Here is a 25,751-nt window from a genome sequence, read left to right on the forward strand (position 1 = left end):
GGCAAATACTGAATAATACTCGGAATAAGGTCTATAGGTTTGAATTCTAAACAGAAGTCAAACTACCATTGCCGCTATTCTTGCAAAATTGGAATCTCTTTCATGTAAGCAAGGCGTCACGTAACCTTTTGAATTGACAGTATTGCCAATTTAACCAAGATAAAGGCATATTTATATTTACGCATGGGTTCGTTAAAGAACAACATGTGTTTCAAGATTAATTGTTTCTTGGTAGAAAATTTTAGTTGAAGGTGTACCGCCAAACATATGAAAACAGCTGTTCCGCAGTATAATTTAGTGCATAGTTAATGTACTAAACAGCTCTGCATTGCGTAGCACATTGTTGCCTGAGAAATTGCCGATCACAAAATATTTGTACTTCTACCTTTTCGCTCACAGTGTTTAGACTAACTTGCCTGAAGCATTAGCAAGTCTTACGAACGAAGCCACAAGAACTTGGAAGGCAGGTGATTAAACGAGAAGACGTTTAAAAGCAAGTAGTAGCGTCGAAGAAAATGAAGCCTTGTGAATCAGTCGTTGGAATTTCCAAGTCCTCTGGGCATTTCAGAGTGCATGCCCTTGTTTTTGTCGTGACTTTTGCAGACGCTCGCTACAGCTATACTTTGGAGATATTTAACGATGCAGACTTACAGAATTAATATATTGAAACACATGTGTTTCGAGCAAAGTCGTAATCGTAATTTTACGCAAATGCTTATAATTTCCACAGGTAAAAAGTTAAACAAAAGGGATAGAAGCTAATTTTCGAGCTGGACAAAATAAGTTACTTTAAAAACGTGACTGTCAAGAAAGCATTTACATGGAAAAGGTAGCCATTTTCGTGATAGCTTTTGTTTGTGTTCTATGTTTTGGGATTTCTGCCAGTTCATCTTTAACACGTGAGTAACTTTGTTCTTTTTTCACATTCACGGAAAAGGTTAGGCTAACATGATTTTTCTAATTTTTTTGTTTTGTTCGCTGCTGTAAAGCCACACAGCAGGCCTGCGCATTTCACCGTAAAAAAATGCGGATACCTCATAAAAAATGTTACGAAACTTGATAGTAGACTTACAATTAATTTCGTGTTGGAGCATATAGTGGGGAAATATGTTTCTCTGGTAATGTTCAATCATAGCCGATACTTGATATTTATTGGTAGCGATCATCAACGATGGTTCCATTACTAGATAACATAGGTTAACATTTGATAGCAAATCAATTTGTCAACGCAGTGCTTAGTATCGTGAAAGTTCAAAGGCATTTCTAAACACAAAAATAAAGCTTATTTCTAAGAGGGCCTTACCTTTTGATTTTTTTAAATGTTTTCCTTATTTAAATGCACGGCCGTATTTTATTTTTATTTTCAGTGTACAAAAAATACAAAGTGTACGTTTTATCTAGCTTGAAAACACTACTTGATTATCACTGTATTTAATTTGAAATTTTTTGCATTTTAAGCCGCTCCATGCCCATCAAGAAACATAACGGCAGCGCGGGCAGTTGGACGTCCTTGTCGCAAAAAATGTGACGAACCGGGCGACAAAAAATGCAGGGGCAAACGAATATGTGCTTGTGACCACGAATGCGGGATGTCTTGTATGATGCCAGGTAAGTCGTTGAAAATTATTCCTGGAACGGTTAAAATCTCGAAGGGAATTGGTGAAAATATAACGTAAAAATGGCAACTTATATATTATTGGTTGCGAATTTTGTGAAGTCTGTGTCGTATTGATTTTGTAGACTAGCATGAAAGCAACCCCGTTTTCTTCTGTGGTGTCACCAGAGGCGGATTAAGGCGGGGGCTGAGGGGGCTGTAGCCCCAGGCCCACCAAAAATAGGCCCATCGCCAAAAATAGTCCTAAAAAATAGGCCCATAAGCTTGTGACGTCAGTGCGTGTTTGTTACTTCACAACATGAAGCTCTTATGCAAAGATGTGTTGCTATGTCTAAATCCTAAAGCTATAAAACATGTTAATTGAATCTGGTTGATAAGCAAATAAATCAATATTATTTCAAGTTAAACTGGTTGGAACAAAAAAGAGAATGAAAATAGACCAATATGCCTCTATATTCCATACAGCCCCAGGTCCATGAAAACCTTTATCTGGCCCTGGGTGTCGCCTGCCAAATAAGTGATTATATAAGAAAACATAACTGTAAAAACTATAACAAATAAACGTAGCCTACTTGCTTTACAGTAAAATAATGATAAACTGGAACGCAGTGCTATCTGTTGTCAATGACTTGCTTTACCACTGAGGCTGCACACTTTTGTAAATTGATGGAATAAAATAGTCTCCAATGTCAGGAATGATTTTGATAGACCTTCCGAAGTCCAATAGTGTTTTATTGTATATTTTTTGTTGTTTCACCTTTTCGACGGAATTCATGTGTATTTTTCCGTTAACATACTTTTTGTATAGATAAAAATTGCACAGCTCCACCGCGCATCCCGAACATGAATTACATGTCCATTATGCGTATCTGGCCAAACGGACGACCGGGTCTCGTTCTTGATCCCCCGTACAGCATCAACGACTATGTGAAGTACACCTGCAACTCCGGCTTTCAATCGAAAACCACCATTCCAAAGATGTGCCATGGAAAGAAAAACTGGACCATTGGGAACGACATCTGTGTCCGTGAGTGATGTAGTCTGATTTTTTTCGTAGAAGCTAACAGTTTCTCGTTATTTGTTTTTACTTTTTTAAAGTATTTTGTGAAGAATAAACTCCTGGCCAGACTAAACTCTTATGTATCATATTGATTGGCCTTTGTTTTGATTGAGGCTAATTAAAATTTGTAGAGATGAATGGATTATTTTTTTGTAGTTTACAACGTTCACTTTTAATAATAATGACTTGACGTGTAAGTGTTTTGCTAATAAAATGCGTTGACTATAGGACATAAGTTGGGTAACTAAAGATTAGGACTTGATTTGTGTTCGTACTTTGAGAATGACTCGACTTTGGCTTGAGGTAATTAAAATTGACTTGTTTACGATGCTGTATGCTTGCATTACAGGGTTGTGGTAGTAATATTCGAAGACTTTAAGAACTCAATTCGAGCGTGTGAAACTTAAAATACTGACTGTTTTCTTAGGTTCCTGTCAGCCGAAAGACATGACGAACGTAATACAATTTGGAATGGTATGTGGCGCCGAATGCGAAACAGATGCGGACTGTACGGACTCAAGTCAATGTTTGTGCGATGGAAGTTGCGGAAGATCTTGTGTTAATCCAGGTACAAAATGAAACGGAACAATAAGTTACCAGAAAGATACATACACATACGTGTACACAACAACTGTGATCTAGCCCTTCTGAAGCCGATTTTTTATCAACGACAACGGCTTACATACCATACTACACCGGGTCTTTAACATACCAACGGAATCAAGCCACTTGATCCTTTCTGAGCCTGTGTAGATCAGTTAGTAGGTCGATGACGGTCGAAAGTTTGAACCTAACCGCAGGCTAGCTGTTTGTCTAGTCCGACCTTGCTTGCATGAAAGTTCTAAATTGCCTAATTCGGTTAGTCTGTGGAGACTTACTGAGTACTATGATATGCAAACCGCAATCGTTGATCAAAAGACGTCTTAAGAAGTAACAGAACACAGATTTCCTACATGTATGAGCAATGTGCATGTTTCTTTGATTGACGTGACATGGTATACCGTAGACCCGTGGTCGGCAAACGCCGGTGCGCGGACCGGTACCGGTTTGCGAGGAGTTGGTTACCGGTCCGTAGCAGGGTTGTAAGATTAAAATTTTGTTGAAAAACGAACTTAAATATCCTTATTTTGAGAAGCTGGTAAGAATATAGGAATTGTTAATTATGTTAAACAACCATATTAAATGCAATTGTACTGGATTTCAGCAAGAAGTTTTATCATGCTTATTTCTCCCCCCGTTTCCCGCTAAGCCAGGTATCTTAGTTTGTAGAAGGACGGTCCCCGTATTACAGAAGTCGTGAGTTCGAAGCTCACCGCAGGTTGTCGTTTTATAGCTTTCCCTTGTTTGCTGAAAAATCTAAATTAATCGACATATTGGGTTAATCTTTGAAGACTTACTGTGTAGAAAATTAATACTGTAGGCTCAGACCTACAGCCTGAAATGAGCAAATAAAAATAAAATTGTAAACGGGTTTTATTTTGAAACTAAATTATTTGACACCTAATGACATTTGTATCCAAAAAACAATATTTTCCCGCCAATATCACTTTCTGAATCATAAATCTATCTAAGGTATGGAGTGCGGTGAGGCCCCTTCAAGTCCAAACGCAACCATCGAATACACGGGTGAGGGCTTCTACAAAGTGGCCCACTATTCCTGCGATGAAGGCTTCTTTCTGGAATACGGCTCAGCAGCCAAAAGATGCACTGGGGGAGGCACCTACGACGGAACCCAGCCTCATTGCGAAAGTAGGAAAATACCTGTAGATCAGGGGTTCTTAAGCGTTTTTTTTACCCCGGACCCCTAAATATTTTTGGCTTCGCGTGGGCCACGGTAGGCAAGGAACTTTCAGAGATGACGTAATAAATTGACGTCACGATTCAATCAGAACTCTGCTGATTTCGGTCTGAAAAATGAGAAAGTGAAATGGAGTTTAAATACATTCAGGACAAAACCGTTTTGCTTTTAATTGAAATATTTTCTTTAAAAAAATGATTACTTCTTAAAGACACACTAGCAGCTCAATTAGGCTTTCATGGACACCATAAAACTAATTCACGGACCCCCAAGGGGTCCATGGACCCCAGTTTAAGAACCCCTGCTGTGGATCTACGTAAAACACTGTCAACCCTATCTCAGCCCTCCGGTATTTGTTTACCCTACAAATTTGCTTTTACAATGTAGAGTTATAAAGCATTCTATTAAACTCTGAACACTGCATAAAAGCAACTTTTTTTCCAAAATTACAAACGGTTTCGTGGCACGCTTGACAATCTCTTGAGGCACACTAGTGTGCCGCGGCACATAGTTTGGAAATCACTGGTCTAAAGCATTCTTATACCGTTAAATGGAAAGACAAAATAGCCTGATGGTGTTTCACCAAACAAAATACCCCGGATGAAAAGCCAACGGCCTGACACTTTAAGTTATTGTTTTATTCGCAGGGGTGATTTGTGGCGATCCGTATGATTCGATAGAGCAGACAGGCGGCAGAATTAGCAAATACGTGAGAGGCAATCACTACTTCGGACGTCAATTCAACTTTACTTGTCCAAATGCCTACAAACTTCTCGGAAGTAAAACTAGAACTTGCTTGGCAAATGGACGATGGAGCGGCGTGCTGACTGTCTGTGACTTAATTGGTATGAAGTGCTTTCTGTTTTTGGTGAGCTTTACTTATCGGGATTGTCTCACCTTAAGAGCTGTGTTTTGTCAGCAAAAGGAAATATATTCAGCTATTATAAAAATATGTTTTTCCTAAATGTTATGCAAAATTATTTAAGAAATTTCTTGACACCCGAAAAATATCGATTTATTTAAATATTTTCTCGCCAAAATCTTTCTTAATGAAGTCATTTTTTTTTTTTTAGTGCTAACGAAACTCGAAGGACATAATGTAACTGACCTAGGATAAAAATTATATTTTCAACTTTCGCATATGCAAATACAGGGTAAATTTGCTTGACAATCGGTCAAAAGCCTAACACTAAACATCTTAGGCCACGTTTTGAGAAATAACTCCAGGTAAGCATTTGTGGATTTCGGAAAAAGCCGTACGGTAAATTGAACCTTAGCCAGTTCCTTTAAAAACGAGCATATAATTGCTGCAGATGGCCAGCGTCGATGTCCAAATCCCGGTGTACCCGTGAACGGATATGTTGTCGAGGGATCTGACTACAGTTTTGGCAAGCACGTCACATTTGGTTGCGACGACGGGTTTGCGATGATCGGTGACAGGATACAACAATGTCTCTTTCTACGCCAGTGGAGTGGTAATGGGGCTCCGAAATGTGTCAGTAAGTTGAAAGTGCAATTTATTCCTCACTTTGTATTGATGTTATGATAGCATTGTACCATTTGTTTGTTAGCAATATGCATAACGAACGCAGTCGTTTGTAAACAAAATAACGAGGTCGCCTCAAAAATTCGCAAACTTGCGTGGCACTGCTGTTGCACAAATGTTAATTTTAGTTATACGTAGGTAGAAAAGCTCATTGCCTGAAAGAGATACAACAAAACAGAAAAAAAACAGTCATCTCGCTGTTTTTGAACACTCCCCTTTAAGCAATAATATCACAATTTTGTTATACTTTTTTGTTATTGTTTTGCAATAATTTGATCTAGATTTTTGACCTCAAAAATTTTCCACGTGTGAAAACATGTCGTTTTTCTGCGTTCAAATACTATAGTATTAACATTACTTTTTAATGCAGTGTATAGGCTAAGAAAGAGGACATAGAAGATATCGCACGGTATAAGCAATAAAAAAACTCGTTAAACAAATAAAACATCTGGCTAAACAAAAACAAAGACACTCGATTAGCTGCAGGAATGTGGTAGAAGAAAATCTTGAATAATCACAAGAATAAACATGTTTTAGGTGTTCATCTAAATTGCGAAATCCAACAATGCTTAATTGCTCGCAGATTTTAAACGAGCCATTTTGAAACGACAAGTCCCAGTCGAGTTATTTGTGAAATAAAATATTTGTGAAATAAAAAGTCCAACTCAAGTATTTTCTAAAAATAGCAAGTCAAGTCCCAGTTCAAGTCATCAGTTGCCCAAGTCAAGTCCCTTCATTGACTTAAGTCATTACCCAAATCATTGACTTAAGTCATTACCCAAGTCAGGTCATTAACTTAAGTCATTACAACTCTATTTCCTCTACATTTGTCTTCCAATAAGCTTTTAACTGTTGTACAATTCTCCCAAGACCCCAGGTACACCGACCGGAACATTGATGTGATAAAAAAATTACAACGAAGCGCCGACGACATCAAGGCGACGTTGAATCAAGGCGGCGTTGGACGGACTATATTAGCCGGCCACGCTGGTGGCCACGAGATCTTTTTCCTCATTGATTTGTCCAAGAGCGTAGATAACGATGAGCTCAACAACACTCTTGCGTTTTGCATAAAACTTATTGAGCGGGTGAGGATGTACATTTATACAAATTGAAATAAACTCAATAAAGCATTTTGGCCGAAACGTTTTTAACAAGCATATAAGCTAATAAGCAAACGGTTAGGCTTTAAGAATAATGATTTGAAATGACGTTTTCTATAATTGTGAATCTTCACGGTCATATTGTAATAAATTAAAAGGATTCGGTAAAAAGACACATATAAGCAGAATAGTTCCTTAAGTAAGTATTAAATATTTGGAAACACTTCTATGTTTTATTTTCGTATATATTTTTGTACGTAACCATTAGACCGTTAGTGTTCTAATGCATTTTTATACCGTTCAATGGAACGCGAAATTAGCCCTATGGTGTTTCATTAAACAAAGTACCGGATGAGAATGTATAGTATTTATACAAAGTGAAAAAAACCCAATAAATCATTTTTTGTCGAAACATTTTAAACAAGTATAACAGGTAAATAAGCGGTTAGGTTTTCCGCAAAACGTATATTATCCCAGGAAATGACAAAATAACCACAACGAAAAACAAGTTGGTCTAATTTATGTATCTTGTTGGGTAAGCGTAATATATCGGGCTTAATCTGTAAAAATCACAAGCTTTCAAAATCATTATTCTATATAGGTACCTTCATGGAGGTAATATAAACTCTTTTTTTTTACCTTTTCAGTAAAGTCATGTTTCAATCGCGTTAGAACATTTCAACTTTTACATAGCTTTAAAATTGTTACAGCTCGAAGCGAATGCCACCGGCAAAATCGAGTACGCCGTGATATTGTTTGCAACAAGAGCAAAAGTGCTTGTCGACACCGTTGGTTTACGGGATCCATCCGTTAATGTGAAGGAAAAGTTAAGACAAATCATCTATGATAGAGGTATATGCTAACATTGTATCAGTTTAGCATATTCTGCCTAGAAATTTCCACTAGCCTGAGATGTAATGGTAATATAATGATGTTTTATTTAGACACTTTGTATAACTATTGTTTAAATTCAATAAATATTTTTACTATAGCTTTGATGGCCTTGAGTTGCATGCAAATCATATTTAGCTAGCTGTTTACTAATATACTCAGCAATGTAAATTCATAAACGTTTAAGACTTTTCCAAGCTGTCATTGTGTCCAAATGTCTTTACTATCATTGTGGTTGCCACATCATTTATATTACAGACGACTACAAGAAGGAGTTGGGTGGAGGAACTGCCACTTATCTTGCACTGTCCGAACTGCGTGAGATGCTTGCCTTGTCCTACCAATTCAGCAAAGACAACAATGTCACTGACATGGAAAGGCACGTGTTGATCGTTACAGATGGTAAGATCAAGTAAAGATGTGTTCTAAGGATTTTTAAACACAACTCGACGCAGTGTCTGACTTATCGTTTGGTTTCAACTAGAGCAGCGGTTCTCAACCAGTGGGACATGGCTCACATTTTTAGACCAATTTATAAAAGCTAGATTTCGCGAAGAATTTAGCTTCGTTTGTGTCACTATACTTAATTTTACAGGAATAATGAATTGGGGAGGAATTGAGAAGGAATGTAAATTTATTGTTCAGCTGCTAATATCTCACTAGTGCACGGTTTAAGAAATAATCTGTTTTAAAACATGTTTTGCTGTTTTTGTTCTAAACCTATTTTATAGTTTTTTTCAAAAACATTTATTGGGCCCCAGGATTTTTACTTGTGCAACGAAAAAATGGGTCACTAAAAAAAGGTTGAGAACCACTGAACTAGAGAGTTGAAAAGGTTCTGTTGAGCTTTAAAAATTTTTTTCGACGGTTTAGTTCTGGTTCACCTGTTCGTATTCGACTTAATTTGTTTTGAAAAAAGGTTTAAGTTCCGTTTCGGATACACTATTATATAGTTGCGTTAAACCTAAAAAAGTGATTAAATCAATTTAATTGTGATTAAATAAATAAATGCAGAGAATATTATTGAATTATAACTTGTATTGAATCAAAGTTTTGTGACGTATTAAAAAAACATGCAGCTCAATATTGAAATATCTAAAAAAAAACAGCAACGGTTTATTTAATGAGTATGCGGGTTTGGTTCGAATCCTTGATTTTAACCAAGCTTAGTCGCAGTCAAGTTTTCAAATTAAATGTCTTTAACACTTTGTCGACAGGCAGACATACTGTTGGTGACGATCCCGGACCTATTGTGAAAGAAATGGTTGAAAGGCACTTCGCAGATAACCCACCGGAGGTATAGTGCATGACATGGTTGGCCAAACACTGTGGTATTACCAGTCGTTTGTTCGTACAATATCACTGAACATTTAACAGCCGATTAGCATACGCTTAGTCCTCATACTACCAACAATAAACAGAAATATTGATATTATTTGCACTTCTCCGTATATTACAAAATCATTTACCATTTTTGATGTCATTAACCAATTTTAAACCTAGAGCCTGAAACAAGGGTTGAAACCAGTGAGTTTTTCTTTTCGTGTATCACGTCTAATATTTAGGAACACTTAACATGGATCTGTTCATAATCTTCAGTAGAAAAGGAGTGACCAAAATAAAAAAGATGCATCTTTTTCCACTAATTCGCGTTTATCTCAACCTCATTTTACCCACTGAAGATGGCATAGACCAGGGGTTCTTAAACTGGGGTCCATGGACCCCATAGGGGTCCACTACCTAGCTTTAGGGGGTCCATAAAAGCCTAATTGAAATATTAGTGTATATTTAAGAAGTAATCAATTTATCAAACACAACAGTTTAATTAAAAAACGGTATTGCACTGAATGCATTCAGACTCAATTTCACTTTCAAATTTTTGGACAAAAATCAGCAGACTTTAGAAGTCTATTTGTATTGTGACGTAAATTCAAGACGTCATTTTTAAATATTTTTGCCTATTGTGGTCTACGCGAAGCCAAAAAAATATTTTGGGGGTCCGCGGTAAAACAAGTTTAAGAACCCCTGGCAGAGGCCGAAGCACTTGCCGAAACATATGCAAAAAATAGAATGAATTTTTTTATCATTTATTTGGGCCACTCTTTTTCTACTGAACGTCTAATATTAGTTGAGAAAAAATGGTAAGTCAAATATGATTTTAAAAAAGGCGACTGTCTTTAGTATTCTTGAAAAGTTGTATTAAAGTATAAGTGCGCATGTTCAACATATACCTTGTAGTGTTTTGAATATATCTCAGATAGCTCAAATGGTTGGCAACCCCCTATCCCTGGGTTAGGCAGTCATAATTTAGAGAATCTTTTATATTTGCAGTTTTATAGCATAACTTCTTGCGAGGATTGCAAACGGCGCGACGGAAGTGATGCATACAAAGAACTTATGGAACTTTCTCTCAATAAACCCGAGAACTTTATCCATATTGATAACTTCTACAGCATCGGGAAACTCCTGGATAACATAACAGATGCACGAATTGGTAAGCCGCGCTTTTCGTCTATTGTGTATGCCGGTTATTGTTGCACTAAATTAATATAGCATGATGCCACGTGTTTGTAATGTAATCTAAAAACGTGGAAAAAATTTAATCGTAATTGTGACTTAAATTAATAAGAATTTTGTTTAAAAGAGTAACGTGAACCAAGGTTTCAACTTAATTTCCAACTCAAACTAGTATATATATTTATAAATAACTTTTACTTTATTCCCGTGGTGATAAAAAGCGTAGGCCTATGCAATAAAACACTGTTTTTCAAAAAAGCGTAGGCCTATGCAATAAAACACTGTTTTTCAACCCATGGGTCACAACTAATTTTTGTTGATTGACGACCGCAGTAGGATTACATAGATTTATTAAGATTGGTTCAGAGAAAGCTCTTTTAAGGTTAAGAAAAGGGAAAAGGCCATACGAAGATTTGGATCACAATAATTAAATTCGAACTTACTTATGCTAATATCTTACGGCTAATTCGCTGACAAAACGTTCAGTAAAAATAATTGGGTCACCAAAACTTGGCTGTTATTCCTACGCCTATTCTTTCGTTTGCTGCGTAAAAAGGTTGAGAAACACTGCATTAGAATGTATTGTGACTTAGGTTGTTTGGTTTTACATATTGGGTCAACATTATATGGACATTTACACGTCTGATTGCATTTGGCAGACTACAGCAAATGCGGCCAAGCCGGCGATACTTCCAGAGTCATAAAGCAAGCAGCAGACGAAGTTATAAGGGCTGGGCGCATTCTTGATGGTGTCAAAGCTTCAGAGAAGGCGTGGCCCTGGTTTGCTTTGATTTCCAATATGGCTGGTAACCTTGTAAGGGTGAGTACAGTGTAGTGAAAGGGCAAATTTATCCTTTAACGGTATCCATGCATGTTTAAGTTTAAAAGCATGTCGGAATGACAAAATTTGCTTTTAAAAGTATAACCTGCAATCGAAAAACAAAAAAATAAACACTAGAATAAAGGCAGCATGAACAAACTTCAAACAATGAGAACATTGAGCGGCCAAATATAGTACCTAACATAATTTTCGGGAGAAAACCTCTGGGCGAAAACCTGACCCAAATTATTGTAAAACCTGCAAATATTTCTTTCCCACTTGGCAAAGCAAAGCTCTGTTGCCGCAAATTAATAAATAAAGCGATCCTGGCCCGGCATAAACCTGGCCCGAAAAATCATTTAAAAAAAAATTCCCCAAAAATGATTTTGTTTGTTTAAAAATATTATTTTTTTTTATACATACATATAAAAGCAATGTTTTAAATGGGCTAATTACATCCTCGGTAGTAAGGGCACAGGCAAAAGCGAATTGCGATCACCGCGATTTGCATTTGATGCATGTATCCGATTAATCTTTTTTTAATATTTCAGACCTACAAGTCAATCCGCGGCGGCGGATCTCTGATCAATAACCAATGGGTTCTTACCGCTGCGCATTTGTTCAATGGTTTCAACTTGGATGATGTGAACAATATTCTCATCACATTCGGTAAATGTAGATTAATGACAATTGGTCTCAGTCAACTATAAAAGTTATTCTGGCACAGAATAGGCGCGTTTTTTTGTATAAAAACTTTAATCGGCATAGGACCATAGGACCCATGATATTATGTGTCAATGTAGTGTATTCACATTCAGCATGTTAACACTGCAAATGACTCAGCTCTTAGTGGCCCGGACCCTAGCGTCATAAAATAGCTAAAGGCACTTCCGTCAGAATCCTAATTCGGCCCTACAAACCTTTGGTCTCGCAAAACGTAAATTAAGAACAGTTGTGTCATATTGAAGTTATTCTACGTGTTATGCAGTAGCACGTGTGCTACGATTTTTTTTTTTGGTTAGGAAAAATGGCCTATAGTATATTATAAATAGGATGCAGGTAAGCATGGAGTGCCAGCACGCACATCATATTTTCGAAAAACGATATTATAATAGATTAATATGTACATATTGCTTAGCTGTGTATTATGGGCTATAGTCATGTTATAATATTATTGTTTTGTACAAAGTGCGCACGTTATTTCGATTTTCTTAGTTTGTCGCAAGCAGACTGTTGGAATCACGAGTTCTAAGACCCCCTTCAGCCATTGGTTATAAACGGGTTGCCATCGACATGGACCAAAAAATAAGGACAACCGAAAAATTAGATTAGCATTTAAAAGACGTTTTTTGACATACATTGGATTTTGTATGAGCCGTGTCATATTACACTCCATACTTTTTGCTCGTGGATTTCACGACAGCTCAGGTCTAGGTTTACTTTTACTTGTAGCTGAAATTTGACTGTCATTTCACTAAGTCTGTTCCTTTCCTTGGTCCAATGGGCCGAAACAAGAGAGAACACTCTTTCCACAAACGCATTGTTGACCGGAAGGGAGAAAATGATGCTAACCAGTTTGTAGAGCAGCGGAAAAAAGTTGTTTCCTGTAAATATCTTCATCCACTTGGCCTCAGGGCCATCCTTGCGGAACACATCATCTGGAATCTTCTTGAGCAGAGCGTTAACAGCCGAGACCTCATCGAACAGCCCATCGTTCATTGGCATTAGTGGATCAACTTGCTTCGCCAAAGCCTTGCCTTTCTCGTACTCGACTGCCTAATCATTCAGCAGGGTCCAGTTGATGTGCGTTGGATGCTTCCCAACTCGATACCACTGGTTGATATATTCCAAGGGAATGGTGTAGAATTCCTGGAAGCTCGCTCTAAGAACCTTTGCATGCTCTTCATCGACTGTTTTTAGTAGCTCGCCTGATGTTGCTCCGAAAAACTCTAAACTCTGGCGTTGTAATATTTTGATCTTGAAAGATTCAATCATCTCTGCCAGTTTGGGTAACCAGTGTTTTTTAAGGTGTTTTGGGGGACCGAAACGGTCCCCCAAATTTCTCCAGCGGTTTCCCAAATTTTGGACGTGCAACTTTTTGGTATTTAAATGAAACACTTGCGGTCTCTTGAAACTACCTAGCGGTCACCAAACCAAACCTTAAAAAAAAACCTGTGTGTAACAATGCAGTTGACTTTTGCAAGAGTAACAGTGGTTTATTCAAAAGCAATAGAGCGCTGTGGAGGAATAATACGATGATCAGTGACTCTTCTGATTTAAAGAAATCCTCCAATATTCTTGGTGGATGTTTCAGCGAAAGAAAATGCGCTTTGAGTAGTTCCCATAGATAGACCATTCGCTCGAGTACAGCATCAAGTGTGGTCCATCGAGTTGGTGTGTAAGTTGGTAGAGTCGAGTAGTTGCTATCAAGTTCCTCACAGAAATGTTGGAGCATCATTGCCCTACCAGTTAGGCTTTTAAAGTGGCTACCAATCTTTATTAGGATTGTTTCTATGTTAAGTGTGAGGCGCTCTGCTCCCTTTTCTGCTGCGTTATGCAAAATATGAGCAGGGCAGCCGACTGGGATCAGATTCAATGTTTGCTCTTTAAGACGAGCAAAGACGTTGTTTTTTCCACTATGCTGTGATCCTTCAAAATTCACTGGCGCATTATCGGCATAAAAGGATGAGGTGTTTGACAGTATGGAATGCCCAGGTACCCTCAGCAGCAGCTGCCTTTTAGTCTGTGGTCTTTGGCGCTGATCGACTTGTGAAAAAAATATTCATCGACTGGTTGGAATTAATCATCATGACACACTTCTTGTGTTTTGGGGTCAATGTGATGTAAAATAGCGTTCTTTCCTATGGCCTTCAGATTAATGTCGTATTTGCTGATATTGCAGTGTGCGAAATACTCGCCCTTCAAGCTTCGTTTGATACCTTTGAATCACCTCTCATAATCGTCACGAAAAACGTTTTTACGCTTGCTCATTTTAACTTATCAGATTTACAGATTAAGCCTTACCAGAAGCTAAAACTGTACGTGTAATGTAATTCAGATAAAGTTATTTATCATTTATAGGTTTACTGCTTAATCTAAGTGTTGACTACACTGCCTTGCACTCATTTCCCCATTAACAACTGTCACACATTAGTATCTAACGCTGGTATTTAACTTTCTTTCCTATGTGTCAACTTGTTGTGGTTGTTTACGACTAATAGTCCGTATTACGTCACAATGCCCCAACAGTGGCGTGATATTTACTGCGTTAAAGCAGAGCGTTCGACATATAAAAACAAGGTTAAAAATAAGACAAAATAAGGTCGCAAGACGAAAATAAGGACATTTCTTATAAATAAGGACATTTTAGTTTTCTAAGATCTGTCCCTTTAAAATAAGGACAAATCTTATAAATAAGGACGGTATGGCAACCCTGGTTATAAATGTCACAGCGTTTGCGTCTATCGTCGCATTGTTAAACTCTTTTTTTCTCAATTTCGTTGTAGCCATGCACAACCGCCCTCTTGAAAAGGAGCACAGACTCTCTAGACTGGTAAGAGTGCATCGAGCAAAAAAGATTATTCTTCACGGCACCTACAACCAGCTTACGTTTGATCACGATGTTGCGTTGGTGAGACAAGATATTTTATAAAGTTTCGATAGCCGATGGCACAAATATATTTGTTTAGCTTTAAAAAACCTAAACTAAATATCATGTTTACATTTTCTGTTTGTAGGTTTGTGTGTAAACTCACCAAGTCGTTTTTTACCCGGTATGCAAATTAACCGACAAGATGAGAACCAACTTTTTAGTTACTTAAGGGAGGGGGGGGGGGGCAAAAACCATTGGTCAATTTAAGAATTGTATTAGGGCTCTATCTCTGTTTTAGTTAGTGACACCCTAATCAAGTAAATTCAGCGAAAGTCTGCCTTCCGTTTAATCAGGTTCAACTTGGATCGGAGATGGTGTTCAATGGTAGACAATGGCTTCCTGTGTTGGACGCTCCTGAGTCTATCGTCTTTACTCCTCACATCAGACCGGTTTGCTTGCCCTGCATGGAGAACACGTGCGCTAATGCGATTTTAAAGCAGGAAATTGACGGAAAACATTTGTTGGCTGGAAACAAAACCGAAGAAGAGAAATGCAAAATCGAAGGTAAGACACATTGGCAATTTTAGGTATTTACATTTGATTCAAAAGGTATTTAATTACGGGGGGAAAACAATTTGCCTATTACCGTCGGCCTGTTTTTTTCTACACTGAAAAGTGAGAGATATACTAACAAATATAACACAAAATTTGATCGTTTTCACTAAGTTTATAAGCACGTTTAAACTAATTAAATTAGACGAGCACTAAAAGTCTATATAAGAGATGGAGAACCTCTGACTCGTCACAGATTTTGGAGAACCTCTGACTCGTCACAGAATTTTTTATTTGAGTGAACAAACAATAGCCCCATATTACCATAACAACTTTAAAAATTTCTCAAAGTGCAAAAATCGGAAGCCGGCCGCAGCATTAAAATATATATAAGTACGACTGCAGTAAAATGTAACTTCTTCTAACTTCAGGCGACTGGCTGGCCGAAAGTACAGATCCAGATGTTAACAAGAAGATACCCGCCTTTGTAATTGGTTTCGGCCATGTCAGTAAATTGTTATATGGTGCAAAACCATCACCTTCAGAATTTCTAAAGCAAGGACTCATCGCCATTCGATCAGATCAATTGTAAGTATACACTTCCTTATTAAACAGCAAATCGGCACTTTGCGATCAGGGTCCAATACTCAATGTAGCTGCTTAAACAGAGCTTTTGTCAATCTCAACTGTAGTAGTATCGCAACTGTAGTAGTGGCATTGATTGCTTGTAAATGTTTGATGCTATACACGGAAAGACTCTTCAAAGGAACAATTTTGGAAAAGGTTCTGTTTTAGGCTGTAACGAATCCTGTTTTGTTTTAAGCTGTAACATATCGCGGAGTAGCATTGATTGGAAGAAAAAAGATGGGACAGCTGTTCCTTATACAAGCTCAATGTCCTGTGCTACAAGCGGAAGGTTGGACGAGAGAGTAGATTCGTGCAAAGGAGACAGCGGCGGTCCCGTGGTTAAGGAGGTGACGGCTAGGGATGTCCGATAATATCGGATCAGAACCGATACCCGATAACCATTGATAGTAATAGTATCGGTCCACGTCCGATACTAGCGTGGTTTCGGTGCCGATCCGACGGAAAATTACTTTTCGGGCTATTTTACGACCAAACGTAAGAGTTCTTAGTCAAGTCATTGATGTAAAAGCAAAGCATTTAACTAATTAATTGATTAAACCCGTCCAATTATGAACAATTTCTAAACTAGAAAAAATAAATCAAAATATAGCAAGCAATTGCTATACGTGAACAAAGTAATATAAAAGAACGTCAAATGACAGCACCTAATTTTAACCCAAGTGATTTAACTTAATGAATTATGTTCAAGTCAAGTCAATTTAACAAAACCACTTCAGTCAAATCCAGTCATTTAAAAAAAGTCAAAGTCATTGACTTAGGTCATTACAACACAATATTACATTAAAAGTAGAAGATAAACCAAAACAAAGCGAATTTTGGCCTAGTAACTAGTAAACAATACCATTGCATTTTTCAATTAGTTTGTTATAATTTTTTATCAGTATCGAACTAAAGTTTTAAGTAGATAGGACATCCTTATAGGGAGCTTTATAACCGGTGCTTTTGCTTGAAATTCGGATTGACGGTCACAGTTAGGGAAATGGCAAAAAAAGTCTCTCTAACCGTACCTATTAGAATACCTTGTATTACAGACAAGAAATCCTAAAATCCGCCGAGTAACTTTCGATCTGTGTTTAATGAGTGATTCATTATAGTCTATGTGAAATTCGCCACTTATGATTGTAATATCACATTCTATAAAGGTTTCTCAATTGTTTTACCTTCCGCCAAAGGTCAAGGTCCCGGGAACTGAGAAAAAGTGTTCAGTTCTTCTTGGAATCGTGAGCTGGGGATACGGATGCGGACTGAATCAGCAAGTGAACGGTGTGACTCGCCAGATACCAGGATACCACACCAAAGTACCAGCAATCATGGGTTGGGTAAAGAAAACCCTGGCGGCCAATCGACCAGCACCACCAGCTCAACCATAACAACCACAACAACCTCCCGTTCCTAATCCCCAGTTATAATTGAAGAAACTAAGCTTCACGAAGCCTTAAAATGCAAAAAAACGTGTAAAAATTCGTTCGTGACAACCAAAACTGATTGCCCACGAGTGTCTAAAACTATCAGTGATTAACGTAGACTAGACGTATAGCCTTTCATAAACCATAGCAAGATTAAACTTTAAGACAAAAGCAATGTTAGCTGTTTACTTTTGGTCGTAACCCTTTTTTATTTTAGTGTTCTATTACTGCGTTGTTAGCATGACAACATGTGTATAAAAGTGTAGAAGTTGATAAAATAAGAGTAAATGCTTTGTGCTTTCATGGATAAAACGCTGGTTTGGTGAACTCTTATAAAAAGCATTCTTGCAGTAAATTAAGTAAATTGCTTAAATTCACCAAAAACGAGTAAAATAAAGACGCTTTGACATGTTAATGTAACATTTTCTTTGCTTAGTAGCCTCAAATTTAATCTAATCAGTGATGTTTCAGTCATTTGTTCAATTTGGTATTCCTAAAATGCTTTCGCCAATGCTTCTCTCCAATAATTATGTTACTGTACCTAACGATATTATAATCATCGTGGTCCGCAAATGGTTATGAACTTAATGGCATCTATGAGGAAAATTAATTAATGCACTTTGTTTAAATTCGCTCAATGCTGACAGCTAAGATGATAAAGTACGAAGCAATTTTATTTTTTATTATAAGTGAGAAAGAATATCTGCAAGATGTCAATTTCAAGTTCGCCGTATATCGACTGATTTCCACTTATCAAAAAGGAATCGGGTTAATTATTTTAAACAGTCAAAAATGACGCATGAATGGTCAAATATAGTTTCGTTGGGCCACAAAAGTCGCATATTACTACGAAACATTAACAAAAACACAAGCTAAAGAATTACTCTCACATAGGCCTAAATTGGTACGGATTTCAACCCTTGTGACAGGACAGATTTACTTGCAAGTTGTTATTACATAACACTTACTGTTTATAGTCATACAATACGTGTACATCAACTTTTTCAACGACACTATATCAATAACAGAGCAGAATCTGTTTTTCTAACATACATTTCATACTACAAAAATCATTACATATCAATAATATTTCTTTTCAATGTAATGATGCTACTTTACGCTAGGCCAATGTTTGTTCAACTTTTTCAGCAGGCGGTAAACTAACCAATTTAATAGAAATGGCAAAAAAAATTAACAAAATTTGCTTAAAAACATTTTAATGTTGCAAATTTTCAATGCTTGAAAACAGGGCAAACACTTCATAAATGACATGATATTACCAGTGACCTAATACTGTGCATGAAAGTCTCGCATGTGAGCCGGCGTGCCTGTTTGTTACTTTTAAGTAGTGACAGGAAAGGTTTGTGATCAAAACACTGCACAAAATATATCCAAGCACAAATTTAACAGGTAATATATTATGCCGCAACATTTACAGCGCAAAAAGGTGAATGCGGCAAATATATACATAAACTTCGCAAGACAAGCGTATCTAAAACAAAATGCACGACAAAACAAACACGAAATATTATATGTTGCTGAAAAACAGTAATGTCGATAATGTAAACAATATTTCTGCAATGCTAAGTCAAATACTTAAGGAGAGTTATATTTTATCTAAAAATATAGGCTATCCCTTGTAGCACAGAACAGTTTTAAATCTATGTTGAATCAAACTTCTATAGATTGTACCACAAAGTTACACAGACACCAGAAAATACACGAGGTTCTTACATGCGACGTATGGTGCAATTCCAGTTGGTCAGGCAACATAATGAAAAAAAAATATATACAAAATAGCGTACAATAAATTTGTTAACATATGATTGCCAGGTCCGGGCTCGTTCAGGCGGCCAATACGGTTTTAGCCAATTCGGCATACACCTGTCTCGCTTCATTGGAATGCTCTCTCGTGAAAACCTCACTAATTAGCGGTATTTCTCGCATGGCTTTCATCCAAGCTTGTACGTAACGAAGCTGGGACGGCTGCAAAGATTGAGTCCAAGTACCAATCTGTAACACAATACATATCACATTAGATCAGCCTTGAAACGAAGCAAGCAATCGCTATTAAAGCCACAGGCGCCATTTGAAAAACGACATCAGCAACGCAAATACTCGTTTACATATTTTTTGCAAGTTGTTTATTTTATCTTAGCCTTTTGTCGTTATAAGGGAATAAAATTTAAAGATTCGCATTTTGGCATTGCTTGTACATGAATGGCTTTATTAGTAAATAATTCCGATTTATTAACTAAAATGATTACAAGTAGAGTTTATATATTGTACATGAGCACAATTAGCCGTTAAAGAAATATTTTTGGGCAAACCTACTATACTTTATTTTAGGTTATGTTCTTTTAAGGGTCTGCACAACTAATAAAAAAAAGATTAAAACACTTGTTACAAATAGTTGTAAATATGGAGACTCAGAGTTCGAAAGAAGTGGCTTACACAAACGAGACAAGATACTTTTAGATAATTAAAAAAAAAACAGCAGTTTAAGCCTCTTGTGTTACCTTTTCGAGATACGGAAAGATCCCGTAGTCGATGAAGCATGGTTGGTCACCACCAAAAAACCTCCCGGCGTTTGACGTCAGTTGATTTTCTAGGAAGGACATCGCTTCGACGAACATGCCGAAGCCTTGCTTGGGATCCGCAAATATGACAGAGCGGTCGAAGAAAGGAATTATCTGCGCGGAATTTCGACAAGCTTTGAACTAAATGGTTGAGCAAAACTAAACGCGCATTTCTTTTAAATAGGAGGTGCGTCAAACAACATGCAGCAATTCAAGATGGTTATACTCGCAAACAATAATTTTAAAGCTGAATGTGGATAAAAATGATATCGTATATTATAGGCAAACTTAATCAACGCTCGTCGTAGGGACATATAGCATACCTAGTTACTAAATATTACACTGTCGGGTGGTTTGAGGTTAGTCAATAGCGAGCGTAATAAATTCGTTTTTAGACAACGCCTTTTGCAATAATGTCTTCTTAAACGACTCTCGGAAGAAGAATGAACCTATTCGAAAAGTATGCTTATTACAAAAAGCGGTCATGTATGCAAAGTGATGTCAGATGTGTCAACAACACTGCTACAAGGAAAGGCAACATGTTATCATCGTTTTCTGGGAGCATTGGTAAACAACCCACTTGCAAGCTCAAGATCGCACAAGTTCAAAGGGCGGTCTTACGTGGTCGACGAAGTGCTCAAGCACTTTGAGTTGCTTGTCGCGTGTTGACACGTCACAGGAAGAGATGTGCTGTCCGCCCAGATTACAAATAGCCGCTACAGTTTGGCTGTAGTTGACGATTGCTGTTCCGCGGCAGCTGAGCTCTGGCAACTGGAAATTGAATAGAGCGCTCGGTTAAGGATCTAGTTGTTTTTTTGTTTTACAATTTAACGTGTTACTAAAAAAATGTAAAGCTTTTCGCATCAACACTGGGGCCTTAGCACAAAAACAGTAAACACTATTTGCTGCAATGCATATATACGTACTACAGTCGCTTCTAACACGGCTATCTAGTCAATTTTCATTGTGATTTGGTCTATAACTAGTTTACGACAAGAGTCAACAAAATCGTCCTGCTTGTTAAGCAAATCAAAATAAATTGTTGGATACTTTTAATTTGCCATCTCGCAGAACTTTATAGAAATACGGTGTAAAAACTACAGTGTACACGTTACACTTAAAAGGATGATCGCTAAACCGTTTTCCCTCAATATGTTAGGTTTTTTTGGATATGTGTCCACGAATCATTAACATTTTAAAATCATAAAAAGTAAGTTAGAGGATTATATACCAATAAATAATCGACAAATTTATAGCAATAAATGATTGTGGTCAATAAGGGGTGTCAAATTGGTCTGCGCCGCATCACAACGGATTGAAAACATCTATTTCTTACATTTTGTGCGGTGGGATTATCGCACGAGCAACCCAGAGCCGCTCGATTGCTGCAAAGTTTGAACATCGCTATTTTATGTAAACTGTTATGTTTAATGTAAACTGTTATACGAGCGTACTTGGCAAATTAACTTGTCATAAACTATGAAGCATGACGAAAGATCGTGTGTGGTGTTACGAAATTAAACTCTGTGCGGCGATGAACAATAGACTGACTGTTCGTTTCGTTGCTAAAATAAAGCCACTATGTTTGAGCGCCATCAATAAAAAATAAGTCGTTTCAGCCGAGTCACGGCGCAGTCGTAAAGGGTGTTAAATAAATAAAACTTGTGTAAATATACCTTACCGTATTCACAGCTGAATCCGTTGGGTTTAGTTTGACTGTTTCGTATCTGTAAATCAAAGCACAAGTAAAGACATTTGCGTTTTTGAACACAACTCACTTATAACTCGTAACTCATGGTATAAATTTTACCTACGCGAAGAAGTACATTATGTATTTCGAGAGTATTACTTAACTGAAAAAATGCTGTCAGTTTAAAAAAACGGTACACCAAAGACATATCACTATAAAAATTAAGAAACCTTTGAAAATGTGAAAACAGTAATTTACTTCTGTGTTAACCACAATCATCTAATAGTATAGCTCAGTTTGTTAATTTGGTTGCCGCCGAGTTTTATAATCTTAAACGTTTTATGGATACAACCAATCAGACTTGGACAACTAGATAATTCTAGTTTTCTAATTCAATGAATTCTAGTCTAATTTGTGAATTGCTTGTGCGATCTAATTCTAGTTCTAATCTAATCCGGATTTTACCAAAAATTCTACTTTGTCCAACGACATTTTTAGTCTCTCAGTAAAAACAAAGAATTTGAATTAAAACTCATTGTTTGGAACGACTTGTGGTTAATTTGTACAGTCTTAAAAGCATCGCTTTGCCAAATAGGAGAAAAATTAGCACACACATCTCCACCATTCTCTTTCTTGTTAGAATAATTCGCGATCTAAATTAGTTTGATCGTGAATAATTAAATGTAGTTCTAGCTCAAATTCTAGTTGAAATTCGTTTTTTAAAGAATTCGGTAATTCTAATTGTAATCTAATTTGGAAAAAATGAAATGGTCTATTTCAGGGGTGTTCAATTGATTTCTGCCATGATCCACCACAGTCAAACCTGACAACATGATGATCCACCAAATACGAATAGTAAACATATTGGACACGCTTTAATTTTTATGGTGCTTTATTTATGTAAATGTACCCTTCAACATATTAATAACTTTGTGAAAGTCAAAAGTGAAGTGTGCTACAGCACCAAGATTGTTTCAGTGTGAAAAATTATGAGTTGGTTTAGACCAGGGTTGGCAAGTTTTGTAGGTGTGGGCCGCACAAAATGTTAACTCAGAATTGTGTTATTAAAAAGTTAGAACTACTTTTAATCAGGCGGACCTCGGATCTTTTTTTTACTTAAAAACGTGTGTAATTACATTTAAGGAAACAGTGAAGTGTCGGCGCAAAGTGAGAAAAAAGGCGATGTTTGGTTTAAAATTCGAGCCCAAACTTCGTCATCCATCCTACTAATGAAAAATGTAATAAACCTTTTTTGAAGAAACGCGATAACTTTAATAGTTAATGTTGTTTAGTGTTTGTTAACCTTTCTAAGTGAGGGCGCACGTGGCGAGCGAAGCGAGCGCGATTATTTTAGGTATACCGGCATTTCTTTTAAACTTCTTGCAAGTTTTTATTACATTGCCGAAAATACAAAATGTTAACAAATTGTGTCCAATATTTTTGAATGCGTTTTCCATTAACGGTAACAAAGCGCTGTTCTAGTTCAAAAGACCTCATCAAAATGTAAACAAGCCGGACGTAGAAAGATGATTCGCGCAAAGCGGGAAAGTTTTTCGCACTTACGTAGTTAAAATAGTCAAAAAGTATTTAAAATGGACTCGTATCTAGCTTGTCAAAGAGGCGGCGGGCCGAATGAATTACATTAGCGGGGCGCATCCGGCCTGGGGGCCGTAGATTGCCGATCCCTGTTTTAGACTTTAGATCTTACAATGGCATCAAATTGGGGCTTTCCGTCGCTGACTGGTATACTCAAACGCTTACGGTACGTAGATTTATAGCATTTGAAGTCTCGTTCTATGCTTGATTTTTTTACAAAATTCAGCAACACTGACAATTGGTATTCACATGAAAACACTGTAGAAAAAAAAAATCTTTTTTCAAGACTACATTAGAAGATCCGCACAAAACGCTGTAAAGATCCGGAACCGGATCGCGATCCGCCATTTGAACATGACCGGTCTAATTCTAATTCTAACCTAATTTTGAAAAGCCAAAATAAATCCAGTTGTCCAAGTGTGCAACCAATACTTGTACAGCTTCGTTTGAGCTAATCCCTTTAATAAAGAAAATAGTCTTGTTACTTACGGTAGTTTGGCTGCCTTTAGTGCAAGTTCGATTGCTTGAGACATAGGCGACCATTCTCGGTTGTAAAACACCAGTTTGTCGGTTGAGGCCATTGCAGCAGTGTTCGGACGATAACTTACAACAGGTGCTGTTTCAAATATTGGATCTATATAGAACAGTATCCTAAACAAGTAAACTTTGCATTACAAACAAAGCTCGCGACCGCTGACAAATATTGCAATGGGTTACGTCCTGTTTGCTTTTGCTGTCACTCTGACTGTCACTTTTTGCAATCAAACTGGGATGCGTAACTTTCGTTTGGTAGTTTCAACTGCTGACAACTGCTAACCTTCTTATTGCACTAAGTGTCTAGCGAGGATCGGCGTCCATTATGATCAGGTTTCCAAACTGAGGCTGGCTTTATATAGTGCAGAGATTGACCGAACGCGAGCTGTCTACGTGATCGCGAAAGCACACCAAGCGACTGGTCGCACAAAACAGAGCGTCATCTCTGGAAACTATTTTCAACCCAGCGTACAACTAAGACACGACGTTCATAACATCTTGCGGGAGAATTGCCGGCATAAATATATGTTTTCCTTTTGAATTCATTGCATTCTTAAAACCCATTTTGCAGGGTTGGCGCACGGTTTAATCGAAGAACTTTGCAAATGTTAGGGTTCGGGAAGTTGTACAACGAAAAACTAATTAACCGCATTCTCTCAGTAGCGTTCCTTTTTTTAATAAAATCACGATCGCTGTAAGGTAATAGCTTCTGTAGAGGCAAGACTAGCAATCCATCCACGCCAAAGTGATGAACTGAATTTCGCGGTGGACACTTACCTGAAAACCGCGCCACTTGCTCATCTGTAAATAGTTCAGTCGCGAACGCCACCCGGCTTTTATAGGATAAATGACCTTGCGCTCAAATTTGCCGGCGAAGCAACTCTTAAAAGCAAACAACGCAACGAGCTGGGCAAACGGCGTTAAGTACACTGGTTAAAACGTGTCTCATTCAATGATGTCTTTGTACATTTTCGTCTTCGTGTCAGGTGAAACGGCTGTTTAGGCAGTTGGACACCGCACCATAATGACATAGGACCATTGAGCAGATTAGTAATGGATAAGCCGTATAATTAAAGCGACATTAACTGTTTTACATTCCCGCCATTAAGAATTTTTTTAAACCCAAACGTAATTCTTTTCCAGAAACTAGCTTAAACATTTTTTTTCTTCGTTGACATTTTTCAAATAGCCCAAAGAGTAATTCAATCATCGTTTGACAATGCAACCACCCAAAGATGTAAACATAATACTCTAGTTTTGAATTTGATCATCAGATATAGTGCAGTATGTGTTTTAAATTTAATCAACTTAAAAGATCTGTTCCTATTTGTATTTAAACGTTTTTTTGGCAGACTTGGTAATATGAATCTGAAAAAAATTGCATTAAAAATCTTTCATAGATATGTTCATTGCATTCGCCAACTGTAAGCTTATGCAGTCCTGTCAAAGGTCTTATTTGCACCAGGAACCGATTCAGCACAAAATACCAACCACTCAATGTGACTCGCTTTTTGCACGCTTGAATTTTAAGATCGAACATAACTAAATGGTAATAGGTTGCTTTAAGTAAATTGTAAAAATTTCTGACCGAAATGTTTATGACTTCCAAAGTTGTTACACGAAATTTCGAGTTGTTTACTTTCCTTTGGTGGAATTTCAGACATACACTTAAATCACTCCTATATAGAACCAAATTCAGCCCAGGTTGCTGACCTTGCTGTGCTCCATCAAATCTTAAACACAGTCTAAACCTTCGCAAAGCTACCACATGCGAAACGATACTAATGGGTTGGTTGCGCTGAAC

At 37.3% G+C, this 25,751-nt stretch overlaps 2 protein-coding genes across 2 annotated transcripts; one reads left to right on the top strand and one right to left on the bottom strand.

Annotated features, from left to right (window-relative positions):
* The first annotated feature begins 657 nt into the window (after nucleotides 1-657).
* Nucleotides 658-17,512, top strand: LOC146133522 (complement factor B-like). The gene is made up of 19 exons (XM_083397776.1): nucleotides 658-899; nucleotides 1,459-1,608; nucleotides 2,424-2,642; nucleotides 3,103-3,243; nucleotides 4,248-4,424; nucleotides 5,121-5,318; nucleotides 5,787-5,972; nucleotides 6,890-7,107; nucleotides 7,833-7,974; nucleotides 8,272-8,415; nucleotides 9,231-9,310; nucleotides 10,345-10,507; nucleotides 11,190-11,350; nucleotides 11,902-12,019; nucleotides 14,857-14,981; nucleotides 15,296-15,506; nucleotides 15,926-16,082; nucleotides 16,318-16,468; nucleotides 17,315-17,512. Exons 1-19 carry the CDS (start codon nucleotides 821-823, stop codon nucleotides 17,510-17,512), a joined length of 3,018 nt encoding a protein of 1,005 aa, XP_083253902.1. The 5' UTR covers nucleotides 658-820.
* A 697-nt stretch (nucleotides 17,513-18,209) lies between these two features.
* Nucleotides 18,210-24,083, bottom strand: LOC146133523 (glutathione S-transferase omega-1-like). Its single transcript, XM_083396752.1, has 5 exons — nucleotides 23,903-24,083; nucleotides 21,809-21,854; nucleotides 20,749-20,898; nucleotides 20,068-20,241; nucleotides 18,210-19,561 (listed from the first exon to the last, which is right to left on the bottom strand). The coding sequence occupies exons 1-5, from the start codon at nucleotides 23,992-23,994 to the stop codon at nucleotides 19,394-19,396; spliced, it is 630 nt and encodes a 209-aa protein (XP_083252878.1). The 5' UTR covers nucleotides 23,995-24,083; the 3' UTR covers nucleotides 18,210-19,393.
* Between the last annotated feature and the right edge of the window lie 1,668 nt (nucleotides 24,084-25,751).

Source organism: Ascidiella aspersa, chromosome 9 (assembly GCF_963924565.1).
Source record: "Ascidiella aspersa chromosome 9, kaAscAspe10.2, whole genome shotgun sequence".
Taxonomy (NCBI): Eukaryota; Metazoa; Chordata; class Ascidiacea; order Phlebobranchia; family Ascidiidae; genus Ascidiella; species Ascidiella aspersa.